Source organism: Malaclemys terrapin, chromosome 6 (assembly GCF_027887155.1).
Source record: "Malaclemys terrapin pileata isolate rMalTer1 chromosome 6, rMalTer1.hap1, whole genome shotgun sequence".
Classification (NCBI taxonomy): Eukaryota; Metazoa; Chordata; order Testudines; family Emydidae; genus Malaclemys; species Malaclemys terrapin.
In genome coordinates, this window is record NC_071510.1 from 22,329,271 (window position 1) to 22,347,904 (window position 18,634).

The 18,634-nt window shown below is 41.9% G+C and overlaps 1 protein-coding gene across 1 annotated transcript; it reads right to left on the reverse strand.

Annotated features, from left to right (window-relative positions):
* Nucleotides 1-8,902: 8,902 nt before the first annotated feature.
* Nucleotides 8,903-16,143, reverse strand: DMRTA1 (DMRT like family A1). Its single transcript, XM_054032198.1, has 2 exons — nucleotides 15,603-16,143; nucleotides 8,903-12,556 (listed from the first exon to the last, which is right to left on the reverse strand). The coding sequence occupies exons 1-2, from the start codon at nucleotides 16,141-16,143 to the stop codon at nucleotides 11,730-11,732; spliced, it is 1,368 nt and encodes a 455-aa protein (XP_053888173.1). The 3' UTR covers nucleotides 8,903-11,729.
* Between the last annotated feature and the right edge of the window lie 2,491 nt (nucleotides 16,144-18,634).

Here is an 18,634-nt window from a genome sequence, read left to right on the forward strand (position 1 = left end):
GTCTTGTTGTTTCTTCCTAATGGCCCATCAAATCTGATGGCCTGTTGTCTGGAAGGTGCCTTCCAAATACACACCCAGTTGTAATTGTTACATAGTCCATATTCCTAACTTCAGATATAAAAATGATACATACATGCAAATTGGATAATCACATTCAGTAAATCATAATCTTTTCAATGATATCTCATATGACCCATTTTGCATAACACATCTTAGTTGTGTCATATGCATATCACAAGCATAATTCCATAAAGAATATGGAGTGTAATGTCGAATAAGGTGGTAGAAGCCATGGCATTAGCAAACTCTTGGACCAGCAGACAGTCCAGGAATGAGAGGCAAAGCAGGTCTGATGATGCCTGGTATGCAACCAGCATGGAGACAGTCAACGCTGGTGCTGATGCCATCGGTACTGGACTCAGTATATGCCCCAGGGTCAAAACGGGAGTTGATCATACAGGGTCTCGCAGCTCTTAGGGCAGCACAGGGGAACTCTGACTTGATCCACAGGCAGTGAGAAGGAACTGAGAGGGGTTGAGGCGCTGCTGTCCTTATATGGCTAGGGCCACAGGACATGAGTGTCTCCCCTATCGGTACTTGTCATAACTATAAAGGGAAGGGTAACAGCTGTCCTGTGTACAGTACTATAAAATCCCTCCTGGCCAGAGACTCCAAAATCCTTTTCCCTGTAAAGGGTTAAGAAGCTCAGGTAACCTGGCTGGCATCTGACCCAAAGGACCAATAAGGGGACAAGATACTTTCAAATCTTGGGGGGGGGGGGGGGGGGAGGCTTTTGTTTGTGCTCTTTGTTTGGGAGTTTGTTCGCTCTTGGGACTGAGAGGGACCAGACATCAATCCAGGTTCTCCACATCTTTCTAAACAAGTCTCTCCTATTTCAAACTTGTAAGTAAATAGCCAGGCAAAGCGTCTTAGTTTTACTTTGTTTTCTCAACTTGTAAATGTACCTTTTACTAGGGTGTTTATCTTTGTTTGCTGTACTTTGAACCTAAGACTAGAGGGGAGTCCTCTGAGCTCTTTAAGTTTGATTACCCTGTAAAGTTATTTTCCATACTGATTTTACAGAGATGATTTTTACCTTTTTCTTTAATTAAAAACCTTCTTTTTAAGAACCTGAATGATTTTTTCCTTGTTTTAGATCCAAGGGGATTGGATCTGTATTCACCAGGAGTTGGTGGGAGAAAGAAGGGGGGATGGTTAATTTCTCCTTGTTTTAAGATCCCAGGGGGGTGGAACTGTATTCACCAGGAGTTGGTGGGAGGAAGGAGGGGAATGGTTAATTTCTCCTTGTTTTAGATCCAAGGGATTTGGATCTGTATTCACCAGGGAATTGGTGAAGGTCTCTCAAGGCTTCCCAGGGAAGGGAACTAGCCTTGGGATGGTGGCAGCGGACCAGAGCTAAGCTGGTAGTTAAGCTTAGAAGTTTTCATGCAGGCCCCTACATTTGTACCCTAAAGTTCAAAGTGGGGATACAGTCTTGACAGTACTGCTAGGCAAACTTCTTTAGCTCCAGTGCCCTGGGTGCACCCACTCAGTATGGAATCACTGCCTTGCTTTCCTGGTAACTGTTGGGTGTGGATAAAAGCTGACCAATTGCAGGTTTTCTTCCTGGTGTACTCAAGTGATGACAATGAACAATTTCTGTTCATTGATTAAGGGACGTAGAAGCAGAAGCAAATAGGATTGTGTGAGTTTCTTAAAAAGAATGTTAAGGTGATAAAAATGCGTGTGCAAAGTCTGCATGGGCCAGGCATTCGGGAAAAGTTGCCTTGTACTGTTCTCACTGTCATGAAGCCAGCACCCATAGCATAGTCCAATCTTCAGGGCCTAACTGTGAATCTTTCACATTGACATAATGAGGACTATTCATGAGATTAACTACTTACTTATGTGAGTAAGGGGCTCATCACCTACCTGAAGTTTTTTTCCACAGCCAGTCCATTGTGAAAATATATCCAACACCTTTCTAATGGTATCTTCCATCCTTTTATTAAGTCTAATGCCACATCCTCAGCTGAAGTATAGATGTTGCTCTAGTAAAGTCAATGATGATCTTTCCCCAAAAGTGTTAACACTGCTCCTCTGGGTTCTGCAGTTTGTTCCGTTGAAGTCAATGGGAGTTCTGCCACTGAATTTCACCCTTTGTGTTCAAAACATTAGCTGTCCCATTCATGGCAGTCATGTTAGCTTCAGGATCTTGAATACTTTTCTTAATTTCACCCAGTCAGACCATGGGAAAAGACTTTGTCAGATCTTTTCAATCTTCAAGAGATATCTCCCAGTCTTAACTAGTATTGTGGTACTGTTGGCTTCAATTAACTGCCACATAGAGTAGCTGCCTGCTTTCTGTGATATTTCAGAGTTCTTCTGACTTATCTGGGTTGATGATGGTGATAACGTGTCTTGATTAGCACATCTTTATAATGGTAATGCTTTCCATATTGTTGAAAATGTCTTCCATTTCAAGGCTTCAGGCATTTTCACATTAAATCAGTTCTAATAATAAATTTCACATTGGGGGGAAATCTCCAGATAGATAGTGTGTCTTGGAGAGGAGACAAAGATTAAGAAATCAAATGGGTGAAGGCTGGGGCTCATCAGTACAACATACTTCTCTAAGAACCAGTAAGGAACAAAAGTATTTTTGTAAATGATTTTTCAAGATATGCTGACCTCTGAAAACACAAAATGAATTTAGACTGAAACTGACCATTCATTTTTGCACTTGGATTTCTTTAATTTTTCCTACATAAAAACAAATAGCATAGGGTGGACACAAAGAAGTCAAGCTTCACCTCCACAGAAATTGTGGCCTCTCTCATAACTTATGCAGCAGCAAGTCTGGAAGTAGTAACCTCCAGTTGGTTTCATAAGCACTACACTGCAAACAAATAAATAATCAGAGAACATGAGACATCAGAGGTGGAAAAAAGTATGTATTTTATCTAGTCCACCCCATTGCCAGTGTCCTACTGTTCTGGGAAGCATATTTTCCAATCTAGTCTTAAAATGTTTCAACCAGCAAAGGGGATTCTGTCACTGCCCTCGAGAGACTATTCTACAGTCGGAGAGATCTCACTGTTTGGAAAGAGTTTTTTTCCTGCTATTTGGCCTAGATTCTCTTTTGCTCTCTTTCATCCCATATCTTTACAGGACACAAGAAACTCTGCAAGGTTTGTCTCTTGGTGCTTCTGCCACATACTCCCTCTAGGAAAGGAGAGATGGAATGGGTCACAACAAGTGTAGGCGGCATAGCTTCCAAGTCCTACAGAGCCTTTCGCCTCTTAAAGTCTTTGAGGCTTTGCAGAAGGTCAATCCTTCGGCATTCCTCACTCCCATGACAGGCTGACAAGCACCCTCAGGAATCATTCTGCCAATGGCCACCCCCTACAATACACAAATTTATGTCTGGGTGGTGCTGTTTCCTTTGCAGTGGTAGGGCAATGCAGACCGGAGAAGAATGCTGGATGTTCAGGCTGACACATTGCCAGGGAAGCATGCTACATGAAGCCAGTTGCTTCCTGATCCCACCCTAGCAATCCTCTTGAAGATCAAGCAGAGCTATGAGCTGCTTCCACAGCCCCATGAGGAGGGAGAGTATGCTGCACTGGTTTCACTTCCCCAGTTTTGCTCTTTTGGGAGGTTTAGGGCCCATTTTACTTCTAGTTGCTCCTCTGGTAGTGAGCACAGGGCTGTCAGTCATGAGGCTTTCAGTGTACTGTTCTCCTAAGTTAGGGCTCCTAAAAGGACTCAGATTTCATATGCTGTTAATTGTTGCATTGAAGATATTTGGAGTAGTTAGTTTCAGTAACAGGGATCATAGTGTTGCTGATCCCTCTTGAGATCTCAGCAGGGTCTGACCATCTGGGCACCTAATTCCCATTAGTTTAAATGGGAGTTAGGTGCCTAGGTTCTTTTGAAAACACCCCTACACATACCTGACCACCCTAGACACCCGTAGGTATCGTTAGGTACCTAAATATGTCACTAGAAACCTAGATACATCACTAGAAACAGTACAGGGTCTGCTTACCCAACCCTTCTCTAGCACTTCTCAGTTATTCACTGTCACTGTTGCCACCTGATGGCCAAACGAAAACTTGTTCAACTAAAATTTCTAACAACACTATAGCCAGCTTGTCTTCACTACTGTGCTACATCAATGCAGCTGCGCTCTCCTGTTGACGTGAATACTCCACCTCCAGGAGAGGCACGGAAGTTATGTTGGCAGGAGAGCATCTCCTGCTGAAAGTGCAGTGCAGACACCACTTTAAGTCGAGGTCACTTACGTCCCTCAGAGGGGTGGTTTTTTCACACCTGAAGGATGTAAGTTACATCGATTTAAGCCAGTTACATCGATTTAAGCCATAGTGTAGATAAGCCCTCTCTCTTGCTTATAAGCACCCAAACCTCTCCATCCATTTTATGTCCGCACCCATAAAACTTCTGGATTTTTTCTAGTAATTAAATATTCGTATTTTAGGCTCTTCATTTCTTTACTAGCATAATGACCCAGGAGCATTCCCTCCCCATTGATGACTAGGATTTTGGAACAACTAAAGAGACTTTACACAGAGAATCTTTGCAAGGGTTTTATACTGGGCCTAGTTCACACTGGGATAGGGAGTGCGAGGTGAACATGCAAACAGTGCATAGGTGATGAATAATGCTGATAGCTATTGACCACAGCTGAATTTCAATGTTTTGTTATATCCCCAGTAACTGAGGAGGTAATCAGACCAATGCACAGATAGCATTGGTTGGACTGTTTTGAAATCATAAGGTTTAGCTTTGCTCCAAGTTGGTGTAATATCTGATATTTTTTGCAAAACTCTTACAGAAGCAAAGTTTTTGTGAAAAAGGAGTACACATACTAAGTTTTTCCAGCAGCATGTACTGTAGTACATGTAAAAAATCACACCCACCCACAAGAATATGCAAGGAGTCCTTGCTCCCCTCTCAGTTCCTGTATCCCCAGAGAGTTAGAAGTGCTTCTTATGCTAACAAGGTTGCTCGTCAACCAGTTACTTGGTTGCCACACACTGTTAATACCTGGACACTTCTGAGCCTGTTGGAACTCAAACACCTCAATGAAGGCTCTTCCCTATAAAAGTGTTATTTTGTTTACCCTTCCTTAGGAGAATAGGAACATGTTCATCTGCAACAGACTTTCAGAAAGGAACATCTTCCCTAGATCCACGACTGATTGATTCCAAAGAATTTGATTATGACTCATTTAACATTGCTCTATGTCTTTCCAGGACAAGCCAGTAGTTAGATGTTCTCTCTCCACATCTATAAACGCCATTGTTTATGAATATGGAAAACAGACTCACATAACAAAGGTGATGAACATTTCAAAACAGATCCAAAGACCAGGGTTCTATGGAGAATATTAACTCTATGGGATTGCCACTGCAAGCAGATCATTTTCTTGTTTATTTAAAAAAAATGTTTTTAATTTAAAACCGAGCCCAAGATAGTCATTTGGAAATACTACAGTAGAACCTCAGAGTTACAAACACCTTGGCAATGGAGGTTGTTCATAGCTCTAAAATGTTCGTAACTCTGAACAAAACGTTAGGGTGGTTCGTTCAACAGTTTACAACTGAACATTGACTTCATACAGCTTTGAAACTTTACTATGCAGAAGAAAAATGCTGTTTTTAAGCCTCTTAATTTAAATGAAACAAGCACAGAAATAGTTTCTTTACATTGTCAAATCTCTTTTTTAAAACTTTCCCTTCATTTTTTTAGTAGTTTACATTTAACACAGTACTGGATTTGCCTTTGGGGGGAGCTCTGCTGGTGCCGGATTGCTTACTTCCCATTCCGAACGAGGTGTGTGGTTGACTGTTCATAACTCTCAGGTTCTACTGTACTGCACTATTCTAGTATAGCAGCCCTAAAGAAGTTAGCCATTTAACATCTAAATTAGTTCTTAATCTTCTCTAGTGAGCAACAGTAGTTGATGACAGAAGAAAACATGAATGCTATGGGCCTCATCTTGATCCAGTTGCAGTCAATGGCAAAACACTTAGAGTGGGACCTGCAAATGTACGTAGGTGCCTAAATCCCAGACTTCGGCTACTAAGTCTCTGGTTTCTGTGCCTCAGATGCAGTTTTGGCTCCACTATGATCCACGAAACTCCCACTGAGCCCGGTAAGCTCCTAAATGCACTTGGCATCTAAATTTTCAGGGTAAACTTTCCCTGGGTGCCTAAATTTCTGCCTCTGAGCATGCACACTGCTGCCTCCCTCTAGGCATTCAGATGTCTATCTCCTGGCCATGCACTAGAGTGAATCACAAACCAGACAAGTCAAGTGACCTAATACTTATCTCACACGCAGGGCCCAATCTGGTAGACAGCTTCTGAGCATACCAACAAGACTGGGCCCCCGTCAAAATCCCACCACCACTAGAGGAAGCTGTGAAGGTGGTGTCCACCTTATACCTTTAGCCCAAAGGTTAGAGCATTCACCTGGGATGTGGGAGGCCAACATTCAATTCCCCCCTCTGCTAGAGGGAGAGAAGGGAGAGCCCTTTTCAAATCCTACCTCTCAGGAGAGTACTTTAATCACTGAGCTATGGATATTCTGAGGTGGGACACCCTCAATCTCTCCTGTTAGAGCTGGTCTTCTGTGGCTAAATCAAGCCATTGGGCTAGAAAGAATAAGACAGTGACTGTGTAGTCCAGTGGTTAGGGCACCCAGTTGCGGGGTTAAGAGACGCCAGTCCAGTCCCCCTGCTCCAATCACTCTTTTTATTATTTATTCACATGGGAATAGCTTCAACTGGAGAGACTGGGAGAACCCTAGATCAGACTATCCCATAGCTCGGTGGTTAAAACGCCTATCTTAGAGGTAGACCTCTGTTCAAATCATTTCTTCCCCTCTTGCAGAGAGGGGAGAATTGAACCTGGGTCTCCCACATCCCAGGCAAGTGTTTTTACCCCTGGGCTAAAAGTTATAAGGTGGGCATGCCTCCTCCCTTAGCCCTAGGTGCCTAAACTGCCTGACTTCAGGTGGCACTTTCCTTTTAGTGGCTCACTTATCAGAGCTAGGTGTCCATCTCCAAGAAAGGGGCTGGGCTTAGCACATACCCTTCTGGTTAGTATCTTCCATAGACTAGCTTAGGGGGCTCCTCGCTTAGTGTGCTGGCTTTTGTGGGTCACATTCTTAGATGCCCCCCGCTCTCTTCTCACTGATTGCATGGGGACTCTAGGCATCTGTTTCAGCTTTGTAAATGGCAGTGTTGTTCCTGTAATTTTCTAGCTTACAAGTTAGGTGCTACAATGCTGAGAGTTGCAACACCTATGTGCCTTTGTGGATCCCACCTTGACAAGAGTAAAGAAAGAAGGGTTGGGAGACAGAGAAAAGTGATCAAAATTAGATGAAAGTTACCAAGTAAACAGATCAATATGTCCTAACCGGTGCTGGGGAACAAATATCTGTATGTAGATTCTTATCAAACCACTGCAGTGTTCCACTGTTATTCCTTGTCTTGCCTTAGATAAGGAGCATCTTCTTCCCTCATTCTTCAGACATCTGTTGATACCAATTGCAGCAATGCACTCATATCAACTAACAACAGATCTAGATAATATCTGGCCATAGATTCAAATGCTAAAATTCTAAGAGTGTAACTCTGGTGATTGTTCTGTAGATTTAATCTCTTTTTTTAAACAAACTTCTATGAAACCTGCAGTGAAAGTGTGTAGAAATAAGATTGTTCTAGTAAATCACCACTCCATTTTATATTTGCATTGTAAAAACAAAACATAAAAATGTATAGCAAGAGTGCAATTCTCACCTTAGTTATTCTTGTCCTTCTAAGTTCTTTTCTGACTCTCACTTACCCCATCTATGGTGACTTTTAAAGCAGTGGCTCTCAACCATTCCAGACTACTGAACTCCTTTCAGGAATTTGATTCGTCTTGCAAACCCCCAAGTTTCACCTCACTTCAAAACTACTTGCTTACAAAATCAGACATAAAAATACAAAAGTGTCACAGCACTCCATTATTGAAAAATTGCTTGCTTCCTCATTTTCACCATATAATTATAAAAAAAACAATTCAGATATAAATAGTGTACTTACATTTCAGTGTACAGTTCATAGAGCAGTATAAACAGGTCATCTCTATGAAATTTTATTTTGTACTGACTTCACTAGTGCTTTTTATGTAGCCTGTTGTAAAACTAGGCAAATACCTAGATGAGTTGATGTACCCCCTGGAAGACCTCTACGTACCCCCAAGGGTACACATAGCCCTGGTTGAGATCCACCGTTTTAAAGCATTTGCCCTTAAATCATCTCTGTGAGAAAAATAACAGTTAAAACATTCAAAGATGTGCAACTTTCAAAGAAAATGAAGAGCTCTGGAATAATATATAGTACATACCATAGCACCTTTCATTGGGAGATCTAAGAGTGCTTAACAGGGGAAAACACAGATCTCTGTTTTCCAAATGAGGAAACCGAGGCTAATGACTCAGTTCAGCAAAGTTCATACTTAAATTTCATCCAATGCATAACTCCATGGCTATTTAGCAATGCACTGATGCCTAACTTTATGAGTATGCTTTAGTTTCATTGAAATCTATGGGATTTAAGTACATACTTAAGTCCTTGGTTAAACCCAGGGCAAAACAATGAACAGGAGTACATTATAGTTAAATCCTCACTCAGGACTTCAGGATCAAGTCCACTGTGTGCTATGAAGCAGGGTTCTTAGGTTAGCATTTCACAGAACCTGTTCTCTCACAGGAATCTCCATCTTGCTTGAGATGTACCACTGGGATAGATTTAACAAGTGATAATATGTGCTTGGAGTGTAACCTAGTGTGCTGGAGAAAATGAGAGTAAAAACCATAATGCAGTTGAAAGAAACAGCTTCACGAAGGGCCAGGGCTATTCACTCCAACTCTTACAAAGAGGAAGTGCATTAAGGTAGCTATAAAAGTACAAATTCTGACAAAGAGCAGGGCTTTTGAAATAACCCTATAAACTTTAATATTATGGTGCGAATGGCTAGGATCCTTAGTTCACAAGTAAGGCATTTTCTTAATTACGTCTATTAAAATACCAGCAACACAAAAACAATAACCAGTAAGAACAATATCATTTGGCAAGCTGATGGCTTGTCTATATGGTGCAGCAATGCAGACTACAAAGGTGTGATTTCTACAGTGCACTAGCACATTACGCATTAACTGGTCTGTGTAGACCCTGCTGGTGCACACTAAAAGTTCTCTAGTGTACTTTAATGGAGCGCTGTTTAAAATAGAAAAATGTTATAAGCACACTATGGAACTCTTAGTGTGCATCAGCAGGGTCTACATGGGCCAATTAATGTGTCTCACACTGATGTGCTTTAGAAATCACATCCCAGTAGTGAGCATTGCCCCACTGTGTAGACATGCACTGATTTTGGCATTTTGGCCTCAGTTGAGGAATGCACTGAAGCACATACTTAAATCCATCCCTGCTAAAGCACACGCTTAAATGTCTGAACAGCTATGCTTTCCTGACTTAGGGCCTCAATGAAATCAAATGAAGCAGGGACATCTACTGAAATGTCAAAGTTAGTTAATATTGAAAGCTTGCTAAGTTCCATTGATGCTAATACCATCAATTGTAAGTGATAAAACTGTTGCATACTTTGATAAAATATAATCATTCAGAACATATAATTTAACAGGCCAGTTCTCCATATAAATTAGTCTTCATAATAGTTTACTCTTTGCTTATGCCTAACCCTGCCCATGTCCTATAAGCACCTAGAAAAATCCCTGATGTTTGATTGAAATAAACTTTAGTTTTACCAGATAATCAGCAAAAAAGACTGACTTCAGTGGGAGCATGATCAGGCCCAAAGTCAAACTTTTGTTATGTTTTCTAGATAGCAAGCAACAAAATCAGCATCAAATACTTCCTCAAAAGCATGTCTCTGTTTTAGTTGCTACATGCAACTAAGAGAAATTCCCTTTCTAGTTCTGCAGTCCTAGAGCTCTTATTCTGCGATAACTTTGACTTTAGCCACATATACATTCATGTTGCAGGACTGCTCCAATATGCAAAATTAAGCACACATATATGCAAAAGTCTGCATTGTGCCTGAGAAGTAATTTAACAAATGTTTCAAACATTTTGGGGAGACCCAATCCTGGTGGCCTTATACAAAAGAAGAATCCCACTGAAATCAATAGGACTTTACACACAAGTAGAGAAAAGTTTTGATTCAGTGTCTCACTTGTTTGTATATTACAAAGATCCTGGTTACATTTCCTATTATTTAAACAGCAACTCCCCAAAATTCATACTGTAACCAGTATAGGAAAATTTAAAATACCAGCATATGTAAGAGAAACATCTCTCACCTTTGCAGATTTAAAAAAATAATTCCTTATGAACCAAAATGCTAATTTTCTTTTCAAACCACCATCAAATTGCAATGAACTAGAATGGCCAGAAGATGGTGCTCATTTGCTTTGACTCTGTTCATTGTTTAGCTCCAAGATTCACAATACAAGGTCTACAAAACTCACAATAAAAATAAAGGTATAAAGAAATTGTACTTGCTGTCATCATTTGAGAAGAATTTTATGAATGAAAAAATCCACAATACAAAAAATAAAATAAAAAAAAACAAAATACAACCCAAAGTATGGGTTCTATTAAGTGTAATTCAAAGGACTGATCTTCAGAAATTCAAATCCCCACGCTGAAGTACAGTTTTTTCATTTGGACCAATGCTATTAAAAATGGGTGCCTAAAATCAGGCTCCTACATCCACATTTAGGTCCTGATCCTGCAAAAATGTTCACGTCCTTAACGTTATGGGCCACATTATGGGCCTGATCCTCAGCTGACTTAAATCAGCAGAGTTCTATTGACTTCAGCTGAGCTATGCTGATTTATCAGTTTAGAATCAAGCACTGTAACTTAAATGGGGCTATTCTCGGTACGCAAAATTAAGTTTGTGCATACATTTTTGCAAGATCAGAGCCTTTGACACCTAAATGAAGAGCCTGATTTTCAAAAGTGTTGAGCACCCAGCAGCCCCTATTTACTTCAGTAAGATCTTTTGAAAATCAGGCTGCTTATTTCAGTGCCTAACTATGGATTTATCAACTTAACATTAAGGACTCATTTTTGAAAGTCGGTCTTATTTTTGTTTGCATCATTGACTTTGGAGACTAAGTACACAAAGCTGATGAAACATTTTTTAAAAGGGAGAGGAAAGTTATAATGGACGTTCCTTATAATCCAACTATTTCTGTTCACAGACATATATATCCTAGTTATTGTTTCATTTACAAAACAATTTGAAGACAGTATACAAACAAAATATATGTATAATAAAAAACTCAGTTTTAAAATCAGTGCTAATTTTTAAACCAGCTCTTCACAGCAGATATTCTGGATGGAAAAATGAAAATATTTTAAATTATGTATTTTTGCTTAAAAATTTCAGTTTTGCAAGCATTCTACATTAAAATTTAAAAAAAAACATTCAAAAGGTGTACAAAGCCTCGTGTTCTTTTAAAAAGGAACTGTTCTGCCATCTCTAATACAATATTCTGTGGAGTGTGGGATTAAAGCATCCTTTGAGGTTTGACATACTAGTCCAGATGTCATCACAGCTGCATATTTTGGAAGTGCATTGCGAAAGGGAGTATCTAAAGGCACTACTGGTTTTCTTGATTTAGCCTTGAGTAAATTCCACTGCTAGTGACTCTTTACTCGGAAAGTAAGAAGCATCCTTGATCACTCCTGAAAAGGCGTAGTCCATTGCTGGGTGAAAAGACAAAGCTGGAACCAGTCCAGGTGTTAAGTAGGGTGACATAAATCCAGGCAGCCCTCTTCCAGGGGTGGAATAAGCCAGTTTTAGAGGGCTAATCCCCAGTCTAGGATTTAGGCCATAAAGATTTGTTGCATTTCCAAATGATGTAGAACTGGTTTGAAGAGGGGAGAAAGCTGATGTATTGCCAAATGCTCCAACACCTAATCCTGTGAGGCTAAAATTAGAGGCTCTCTGTAAGGCACTAAATTCAGATCTAGATGGGTTTGCAAAGTCTTTGACATTTTGTTTATTCTCTTTCCTATTCAAGATCTGTTCTATGGCTTGGACCACATCTCCTTTGCAGAACTGCAGGATACTCTCCAGCTTGCTTCGTTTATGACTAGGAAAGACTTTGGTGAGAATGCCAAGTGGGTCTCTTTGTCTTGAAGCAGCAGCAGGCGGACTGGAACTGGGGGCAGCAAAATCCTTGGACCATTCACTTTCATTTCCTGATTCCATGTCTGAAGAAGAAAGGGACCCTGAACTTTCGACACCTTCCAACTGCTGCTCCAGATTAGGACACTGAACAGTCTCTTCCTTTTCTGAGATTTCCAGGCCAGACGACTTCACTCTATAGCGTCCTCTAGCTTCTGCTGACTCAGGCGAAGATATCAGGGGAGGAGGATGTGATAGGACTACAGGACCTTCCAACACCCTGAAGTATGAGTCATACTTCTGCACCTGCCCTTCTGGGAAATAAAAAAAAAAAAAAAGTTTAATTTAGTCTAAAACTTCCCCACTAGCCTTCAAAAGCCTTATAAATAGCTACCAAAATTTCCACACAGTACACATTACACTTCCCAAGAAAAGATATAGCGTGAAATCCGAGTCCCATTGAAGTAAACAGTAAAATTGGCAAGGACTCCAACTGAGCCATGATTTTATCCCTTGGTGTTCAAAGCAATGAACAGTGATTGACATCTGAAAAATGACTAAATAAAAAATGGCACCTTTGTACACTATGGATCCTTGCCCAGATTCTCATTCGTTTCAATGGAGCTGTGCTGGTATGCAATAAGAAAACATCAGACTCCCCCTGTTTATTTAGTTATATCAGCTCACTTAAGTGATGAAACAGCCATGTTGGCTCTGCAGGGCTAAGAGAACAGGCAGGATTCTCTTCCTTCTTGTTTTTCATCAACAGAATTACTTCCTAAATTCAGACTTTCATTAGAATGCTCAGTGCCATTTTGTGTGGAAAATTGAGGAAATTCCCTCCAGTTGATTTTGACTTGGGGGAGACTGAGGAGAGGAAGCAGAAAATCAGCGTAGTCCTCCCTACTCTTTAGTTACTTTTTATGCTCATGAAGAAGAAAAATGATTCATTTAAAAAAAAAACACTGAACAATGGGTGATGCTCACTGAGTAACATTCTTTCATCTAAAGGGAAAGATCCAGATTTTATTATTTTTAGCTGAGATACAGTCAGAGGAGGCAACTGAAATTAAAATGAATAATGATGCAAGACTTCCCAAATTGTTCAGCATAGTACTTACATCATGTCAATACTTTTTGGGGAGGCAATAAAATAAATATTGGACATGCCCAGAACAAAAATTTAGGCCCCTATCCTTCTATTGCTCCCATGCAGGTAAACATTTGTGCCTGCATAGTCACACTGATTTCACTGGGGCTCTCCATGGGCACAAGGTTCTACCTGTGCACACACATTACAGAATTAAGGCTTTCATGGTTAATTAGAGGAAAATCCACTTAATTTCATTGTAGCATAAATGTGGGGCTTCTGGTTTTGGTATTTTATTAATTTAAATTTTCCAAGGGTTATTTTTAGCAATTTTTGCACTTTATATAGATATTCAAAAATCAAGGTTTTTTCCCCAAGGCTCTCTCTTTGTATATAGTGTAATGAGTAATCTCTGTCATGTTCCTTTAACATCTTACTGTTTCAAACAGCATGACATTAAAGTGTACTAGGGAACCTCTAGTGTATTACAGCAAGAGCTACATGGACCAATTAAGGCTAAACATGTTAGTACATTTTAGGAATCACACCCACTGTAGTCCGCATTACTGTGCTATGTAGACAAGTTGTTAAATACAAGTAACCATTTCCAGTGTTTATTGGATAAAAACTGGTTTATTATCAATTAAAACCTAAAATCAGAAGCCCCACAAACATGTAAATATTGAAAATTTTCTCATACTTGCACAATCTTCTTAGCCACCATCCCACATAGACTTTCAGTGTTTAAAAACTAAGGCTCCAATCCTGCAAAGGCTTATAAGCATATGTAGTCCCATAAGGGCTGATTTTGCACCCACTAAAGTAAACAAGAGTTTTGCCACTGATTTCGGTGATGCTTAAGCCTTTGCAGGATCAGAGACCACTGAATGATCTCCCATACATGCATGATCCTTAACACACTGAAGCACATTTGGAACAGCTATATTCAAGATTTGTCAAAATATAAAGTATAGCTCAATTAATGTTAGCATTTCTAGATTTAAGAAGATTCCTTAGGTCATGTTACTTTCTTTGACATATCGAATACCCAAATGTGTATGCGAGTCTTTCAGTTAACTTTATTGTATATCAAAACTATTGCCAAAAGCAAGGACTAAGGACCTGATGCCGCCACCCTTAGTCTCTACAGTCCAGTGTAGTTTAAATGGACTTCATCCTTAAGTATGAATTTGCGAGATAAATTTTAACAAAAATGTAAGAAAATCAGCAGGAGTCATAGTTTGCTTTGTTTTAAGAAAAGGTATCCACTTCTTTGTGGCATCATGATACCAACTTCATAAACACAATACTCCTAAACTTACAAAATGGCTTCTTGCATCTCAAATGATTTTTTAAACTGATCGTCTGTTATTTTATTTGTAAAAGCTGCATTATATATATTATACAGATAACGTATTGCTTACTATACTACCTATGCAACAGTTGCATATGTACACAGTGTATGCATAATAACATAACATTGCACATTTAGCATTTATATATACATGCAAAAATAAAGACCCTGATCTCGCAAACACAAGCACTTTACTTATTTGCTTAAACTTAAAACACATGCTTAAATGTTGACAAAACTGAGGCCATAGATCACTGATATAATCTAAAACTTATTAAACATGAAATTTCCTATTTTACTGCATAACATATTGCATTTTGTTATATCATATGTGTGTGTGCATATGTATATACATACACACACATGCCCAAATGCAATATATTACATATGGAATAGATAACAGGAAAGTGCATATTTAATAAAAAAAACATAAATTGTGTTTATACTTCATGCATATCATTCATGCACAATATGCAATACACTGCCTATATGCGCATAAATATGCAATACATGTGTACATATACAGTACTGGTACAACATGCAACCTTGGCTAGATTTTTAGAAGAGCTCAGTGCATGAGGCTCTTTTGAAATCCTGGCAGTAAGCATCCGCTGGGTGCTGAGCACGGATAATAAGATTCTGGTTTGGGAGCCTACAGAGGAGCAGAGCTCTTTTGGGTCTCTGGCCCCTAGCGCGTGTATAGCATCAGGGTAGTTCCCCGTATCGACAGGCGCCGCCGCCTGTCCGCATGGCCTGTGATCAGCCTCTCCAGGGCGCACACAGCTCGCACCGGGCAGGGGAAATCGTGGCCACACTGAAGTCAGTATCTGCCGCAGAGGGGCCAGGATTTCGGCGCGGCTGCGGGTCCGTTCCCTGCCCCACGCACTCCCCGCCCCGCCCGGCTCCGCTCGCACACCTCTTCTCCCCGGCTGGAGCTCCGCGCTCGCGCCCCCGCGCGCCGGCGCCCGCCCGGCAGCTCCGCGGCCCGTGGCCGCCAGGCTCAGCGCCGCCTCCCCACGGGCGGCGGGCGGGCGCTGCTGGAGGAGGTGCTGGAGCCCCCGGGCCTCGCTCTCCTCCTGCGCCTGCTGCCGGCGCAGCGCCACCTGCGCGGCCATGACCCGCTGGCGCTCGGCGATCAGCGCGCATTTGGCGCAGGCACAGTCCCGCCAGCGACAGAAGCGTTTGTGGCCCTTGAGCGCGGACACCACGCCGTGGTTGCGGCAGCGGGCGCACTTCGGGGTCCGCGGCGAGCAGGCGCCGCGCTCCGGGCCCCCCGCCGCCGGGCAGCAGGGGCTGGAGCCGCCCGTGGCGGCGGCGGCGGCTGCAGCAGCGGCGGCCGCTGCCCGCAAGAAGAGGCTGGGCGGGCGGAGGAAGGCGGGGGGCACGGGCAGCGCCGGAGCCGGGGGTGGAAGGGTGCCCAGCCCCTGGGGCAGCAGCGGGGAGCTGCCCGGCTCCATGCCCGCAGAGAGGAGCCCGGGCACCGCACAGCTCCGCGCGCCTCTGGGGGAGAACCGCCGCCGTCTGCCCCCTCTCTCCTCCCGGTGCGGGGAGTTAAGCGTCCCCCCCGGGTGGAGCAGGGCACAGCGCCACGCCCCTTGCAAGGGGACAGCCCCCAAAAGCGAGGTGGGATGGTGGCGCATGGCCCCCACTGCCCCGGCGCACCGCTCCTTGGTGGGAGCCCAGGAGGTTGCTCCACACTGACGAGAGGCTAGGACTTATTTAAGTTCAGGTTAATGCTGAGAGAGCGGCGAGAGCTGCCTATGTCTTTCTTCCTCCAAAGCACTTCCCTGTTCCCGTCCAGCCTGACTCAGGGCTCGGTTCTCCAAACCCCTAAACCCATGCTTAAACCTTGGCAGCATTAAGCCTAAACATATGGGCCCACCACCAGGTTCAGTTCCCCCTTCTGCCGGAGGAGATGAAAGGATTTCAGCTGAGCCATAAAGTTCAGGGCTTGAGGGGACCACCAGATTATCTAATCCAGAGGTTCTCAAACTATGGGGCGGGCCAGTCAAGGGAGGTTTTTTTCTTTTAAAAAGCTTTGGCTGTCAGTTCCAGGTGACTGGGGCCCCTGGAGCCTGCTTGTTAGGGCACCCACCTGGGAGGAGGGAGACTCAGGGTCCAGTGCCCCAGCTCTAATGACTCTGTTTAGCCACAGTAGAACAGCTTCAACAGGAGAAACTGAGGGAGCCCCAAATCCAAATATCCTATAGCTAGGTGATTAGCGCACTCTCCGGAGAGAGGTGGGAGACCCCTCTTCCAATCAGGGGATTGGAATGAGTTTAGATGTCTGCAGAGTTTGCGGAGGAGTTTTGTGGTTCGCAGTGGAGCCTAAAACTAGGATTTAGGCATCTAAGCAGTGCTTAATTTGTGCCAGGGCTGAGCCCCGGCCCCTCCAGGCTTGGCAGTTCATAGCCCCGGCACCTCTGGGCTTGCTGCGTCAGTTATGCAAGTACAAAAAATTGCTTGTTCTCCAGTACCTCTTCCTTGACAAATTAAGCACTATATTTATGTCTCTTTGTGGATCCAGGCCTTGGTGTTTCAGAAAAAGCAAAACCCAACCAGTTTACCCAGCCATACAGAATATTCTTCCCAATAACCAAAAATGAATGAATAAATTAATTAAAAATTTGACACAGAACATTATATTTTTTATCTTTTGATATGTCCACGGGTGCACATTTGTATTCCTCTTCTGATCTTTGCTTATAAGGTAATTCCTGGAATTTGTTAGGAAAAAGAAAAGGTGGGGGGGATTCACAACTTTTTTAATTAATTATTACTATTATTATTTTCCTCTAAATTTTTAAATTCTAAAAATTCCAGCTAGCTCTATAATTGTTGAAAAATGGGGGAAATTCATGAAAGTTTTCTTCTTTCTTTCAAAATGTGAAAAATTTCAACATGGTCCCATAACTAAAATTTACATTATGTGTACATATGTGAAGTAGTTTGACATATTGTTTAACAGCATTTTTCAAAGAAAAGTAGGATAAATGAGAGAATTAGCTCATGATGAAGACTGTGGTTGACAGCCTTGCCTCTCTGGCACAATGGAACTCTCCACAATAAAGGTAAAGCTTGTCTGTGCGGGAGACAGAGCATTCTTGGGGGCTGGATCCAGACTGTGGAATGAACTCCCCCAGGAACTAAGGACCATCACCAAAAGTTCACTACCACTCACTCCAAGTGCTAAACACATTTCTTTGACCTTGCCTGCTCTAACATATATACAAAAACAAAACACTTCCCAAAGCTAGACACTCCACCACAGCCACTTCTCCCACTGTGGAGAGAGAACAAACAACATTGGATAGATTTTCTTCATGATGCTTAATGCACTACTCAAAGGTGCTCAGAAACCATAGGGATGAGCACAGTATAAGAACCTATATAGAACAGAATTCATGCAACCTATTTAGCCAATATCACAGACATTAAGACTGATATTTCCCAAAGCTGCTTAGGGAAATGTATACCCAAAAGTTAGTTACGTTTTCTAGACATGCCCAGTAAATGGAAAATGATTGACAATGTTATGTTAAAAAAAAAAAAATCAGAAATAGTGCTGGCTCCTGCACCCTCTAATGTCAGTGGGAGTTTTGGACTTGGGGGGATCACTTCTGATCTTATTGAAGTCAAGAGCAAAACTCCCATGGACTTCACTGGGTGCAGGAGATGTATTCAAATTCATATTTTTAAAAAGTTAGTGTTGCAACAGCAATAACAGATGAGGCATAAAACAATAAAGATACAACTTTCAAAAGTATCACCCCCATTATTCTGCCATTTTGTATTCCTATTCAAAGTTTATGAGTTTTAAAAAAAAAAAAAAAAGTATGGATCCAATCCCACATGTACTGAGCCGTGGGGAGTTTTGCCATTGCCTTGAATGGGAGCAAGGCCTTTGTGTTATAAATATAGATAATTTACTAAAGCATTGTCGGAGCA